The sequence below is a fragment of the Humulus lupulus genome, chromosome 3 (genome assembly GCF_963169125.1).
Source record: "Humulus lupulus chromosome 3, drHumLupu1.1, whole genome shotgun sequence".
Lineage (NCBI taxonomy): Eukaryota > Viridiplantae > Streptophyta > Magnoliopsida > Rosales > Cannabaceae > Humulus > Humulus lupulus.
Genome location: NC_084795.1, coordinates 64,727,742 through 64,731,768, shown reverse-complemented (window position 1 = coordinate 64,731,768; position 4,027 = coordinate 64,727,742). Strand labels below are relative to the sequence as shown.

Genomic DNA, 4,027 nt, shown 5'->3' with positions numbered 1-4,027 from the left:
AATTTTTAATTAAAAATAAATATAAATTAGTTATTTAAAAAAATTAATTTTTTTTAAAATACTCATTGCAACCTAAAATTTTTATCTTAGGACTCAGAATGTGAGTATTAAAAACATTATTTTAAGGATTTTGCGAGCCTGGAGAAATTTTAATATATGAGGTTTTTAAGGCTCTTGCGAGCTCTAAAATGTATTATTTGAAGTAGTGAATAGTTTTAGAAGAAATTTTAACATATGATATATTTCATATTTTAAGACGAAATATTTTAAAGGAGACAATCTCTTAGTGTAAAAAGTTACACATGTTGGAGGATAAAAAGTCTGAAAAAACAAATATCATTAAAATTTTATAATCAACGATAAAATCAAAAGCTGTAACAATTGTGTGCTATGGCATTTCGTTATTTATTCCAATTTCAAAACTTTCCACTACCCAAAGTATCAAAATAAACTCTACATGTTACTGTCCAGTGAGAAACAAACATAAAACAAAACAAAAAATGAAAACAAAGTGAGAATGAAGTACTGATAATTTGTGGTCTCTATATTTATCACAAAAAGAACTTGTTACAAAATTTACATCATTTTCTCATTGGTATATGTAGAACATGATTAAAACGCAGGAGAAGTTGTTGTAGTATGGGTGGAGGATGAGGTAGATGGAGAATTATTGGAGTGTACGCCTCCTTCACTATGGCTATGGCTCATCCTCCTTTCTTCTGAATTATTATGAGAGTGTTCCGATGAATGCTTATTTTGCATTTGCTGCCTATGGACTGCCACGTGGTGGGCCGCTTGCGGTGGAGCCGCCACAGGAGCGTAGACTCCATTGGTGGCCGCCCCGTTGGGCGAATCGCTGCTTCCACCTACGGTAGCTGCGTATTCAGAAGGCTGCATCCATATGCCACCAACAAACACTACTTGGGGTGTTTGTGCATTGCCATTGTTGTGAATGGCTGGGTTTGGTCTTCTTGTGTGCAAACGGTATTTCTGTACCAAAAATTGGAAGATTATCATCAATTGTTTTACTCCCCAAATTTATAATACATTAAACTAGTACTTCCAAAAATCATGATAATTGGCTAGTCACAATTAGTACTTAATTCAGATAAGTTATCTGTACTAATTAAAGAAGTACTACTCTATGCCGAATGACCAGTCGTATATCTTAAGGTTATTTTATTTGTTGCATTCAAGTACAAAAGAATGTGATATTTCCCACTTTATACACATTTAATTGGACCAGTAAACATGGTTTGATTAATTGTTACAGAAAGTAAAGACTAATACAAACCTGCAAATGGCTTTTGACTTCATCATTAGTAAGCCCATCGACCTTCATCAACTCCCTAATTTGCTTCGGAGTAGCAGCTGCATCAATAAACAAATTAAATTAACATCGTTCGCACCTTTTATTTTGATAATATTTTTTTTGAATAATTAAATCCCACCAATTAAATTCAGTTCAATTCAATTGTGTAAAAACCATATTTTAGTAATTTTTCATTTTTATATATAAATATATATTATGGAACATGGACAGTAACGTACCATGAGAACCCCCAAGTTGTTGAAGGGCATTCAAGAATCTCTTGTGCAACTCTGGGGACCAGTTTCGCCTCTGCTTTCTCTGATTCTGCCCATCTTTATCTTCTTCTCTTTTGTTGCTTCCACCGTCGGCGTTTGAACTCGTCGCCGGAGCAGAAGCTACCGGAGTCGTACAGGCTGACGAAGACGTCCCATTAGGTTTCCCCACATTTTTTTCTCTTTGAAAAGGTTGAAAAGCACCACCATTACTCTTTACCTCCGTAACGGAAGCTTTTTTAGGCAACTCCTGTTTTTTCAAAAAATACAAATAAATAAATAAACAAAAAAGATTAAACATTACCTTTTCCACTCTATACCCTAACTTTTTTAATTTAGTTACTCACCTCTTTTTGGGATGAAACTGGATCTGGAGTTGTGTTCCACAACTGAACAGATCTAAGCCAATCTGATTTCTTTTTATTGTCCTTTTCGGTGGTCTGACGCTTAGGTGATTGTTCTTCTTTTTCCTCTTCTTCATCATTATCCGAAGATGAGCTTCTTTTTAATGGCATAAACTCTTCAAATACATGATGTCCTTCACTTGAAGTTTGTTCTGAACACTCTGATTGTCCATGTACGTATTCAGTAGTCGTCGTCCCCGATAACTGTTGCTTACATCTATCAATGGCTGAAATGAAGCCAAATAAAAGTGAGTAAAAAAAAAAACTTAAAAAAAATATTAGGATAACAAATGAAAATGGTCTTTACTTTGGTTCACTAGCTCCAAACATAGAGGAAGTTCTCGCTGAAAGACTTGAATTTTCTTCCTTTCTACCTCTAAAGCTTCAATATATTTTTCGAACGCCATACCTGAACACTGCATTTTTTTAGGTGGAGAAAAAGATAGAAAAGATTCAATTTTTATTATCTGGGTTTGGCTCTGATTTATGTTTTGGAACCGGGATTATCTATATGAAAACCTGGTATATATATATAATAGAGAGAGAAAGATGTGTATATATTATTTAAAATTATAAAAATATAAAATATTTATGATGAGAAAGAAGAAGGGGCATAGTAGATAGATCCGAACAAGGAGACGAGGGTTAATGGCCTCTCTTAGAGACGCATATGGGATCTAAGTAGAATCAGAAAATGGAATAATCTTGCCAACCAAGCAAAACCCAACTACTTCTTTTGAAAACAAATAAATCAAAATGAGAAATATTCTAGAGAGAGAAAGAAGGAAAAGGAGGAAAAAAAAAAATAGAAAACGAGAGAGAAAGGAGAGAGTGAGAGAGACATCAATGTCGGGTCGTCGCGTACTGGACGAATCTCTGATTGGATTTTTCGTATTATAATAATAAATGATTTATTTTTATCTGAAGGGAAAATTAAAAATAAAATAAAAAAAATTAATTAATCAAAACATATGAGTGGGCTTTCTTAGGTTGAATATTCGAGGAGTTGATTCCCTTTTCGTCTTCTCTCTGTGGGCTGGCAATGACGTCACAATCCAAACGCTTCTAATCCAATTAAATTTTGTAGTTTTCAGATAAGATCAAAGACTCCCTATCTCTCTCCCTCTCCCTCTCCCTCTCCCTCTCCCTTTTCCTTTTTAGAATTTTTTAAATATTTTGTTCATTCGAATATACCTGGGTATTCCAAAGAGAAAAGGAATCTTGAGCGCGTGAACACGCATCGAGAACTCGCGTGAGATACCAGGGGTGAAGTTTCTCTTACAAGGGTGGCTCTTCACACTCTCTAAGAGCCATTTAGTTCTGGCTCTAAATGCTCCCACCTTCGTCCTAATCCACTCGAGTCTGGTACGATCTGCCACGCCATCGTTCTTCCCACCACTCGCTCCGGATGGCGCGTACAATACGCTTGTCGATAGTGGGTCTGTATCCGATGGGACCCACCGTCATTTTGAGAATCTAGAATATGCAATTTTGGATTCTGGAAGGGTTGAGTTTTAATCACCTGCGAAAGGGATCACCTTTATTGTAATGTTCGGTGAAACGGAGATCATCCATTCGTGATTTCTGAAAACGTGAACCAATAATATCTCGCCACGTAAAAGTAAAATTGGACACGATTATTTCCGTTTTAGCTTTTATCTGTTCGTAATTTTCGGATATCGTAATTTTCGGATATTGCTATGGGTCCAAATGCTTAGCCAACTCCAACAATAAATATTAAGGTCTGATCGGTTTGTGATTAGAAAACTGTATTTTTTTAAATTGAGATACTAAAATGAAAATCTGAATTTAGTAACTAAAATTATGTTTCTGAGTGATTGGTTCAATGTCAGTAAACTGTTTTTGAGTTTTAAAAAAATAAAACTGTGATTGGTATTAAATTTGAAAATATAACAGAAACTGAATATGTGATTGGAACAACTGAATTTGAATATTATTTTAATTTTATATATTTTATATACATAGGTTGTATAATATTAAAATTTGATTTATCAATAGATTTAATTAAATAAAATTTA

At 34.3% G+C, this 4,027-nt stretch overlaps 1 protein-coding gene across 1 annotated transcript; it reads right to left on the bottom strand.

Moving 5' to 3' along the window:
• Nucleotides 1-518: 518 nt before the first annotated feature.
• LOC133822759 (transcription factor HHO3-like) lies at nt 519-2,835 on the bottom strand. Its single transcript, XM_062255199.1, has 5 exons — nt 2,296-2,835; nt 1,932-2,215; nt 1,552-1,834; nt 1,295-1,371; nt 519-990 (listed from the first exon to the last, which is right to left on the bottom strand). The coding sequence occupies exons 1-5, from the start codon at nt 2,408-2,410 to the stop codon at nt 613-615; spliced, it is 1,137 nt and encodes a 378-aa protein (XP_062111183.1). The 5' UTR covers nt 2,411-2,835; the 3' UTR covers nt 519-612.
• Between the last annotated feature and the right edge of the window lie 1,192 nt (nt 2,836-4,027).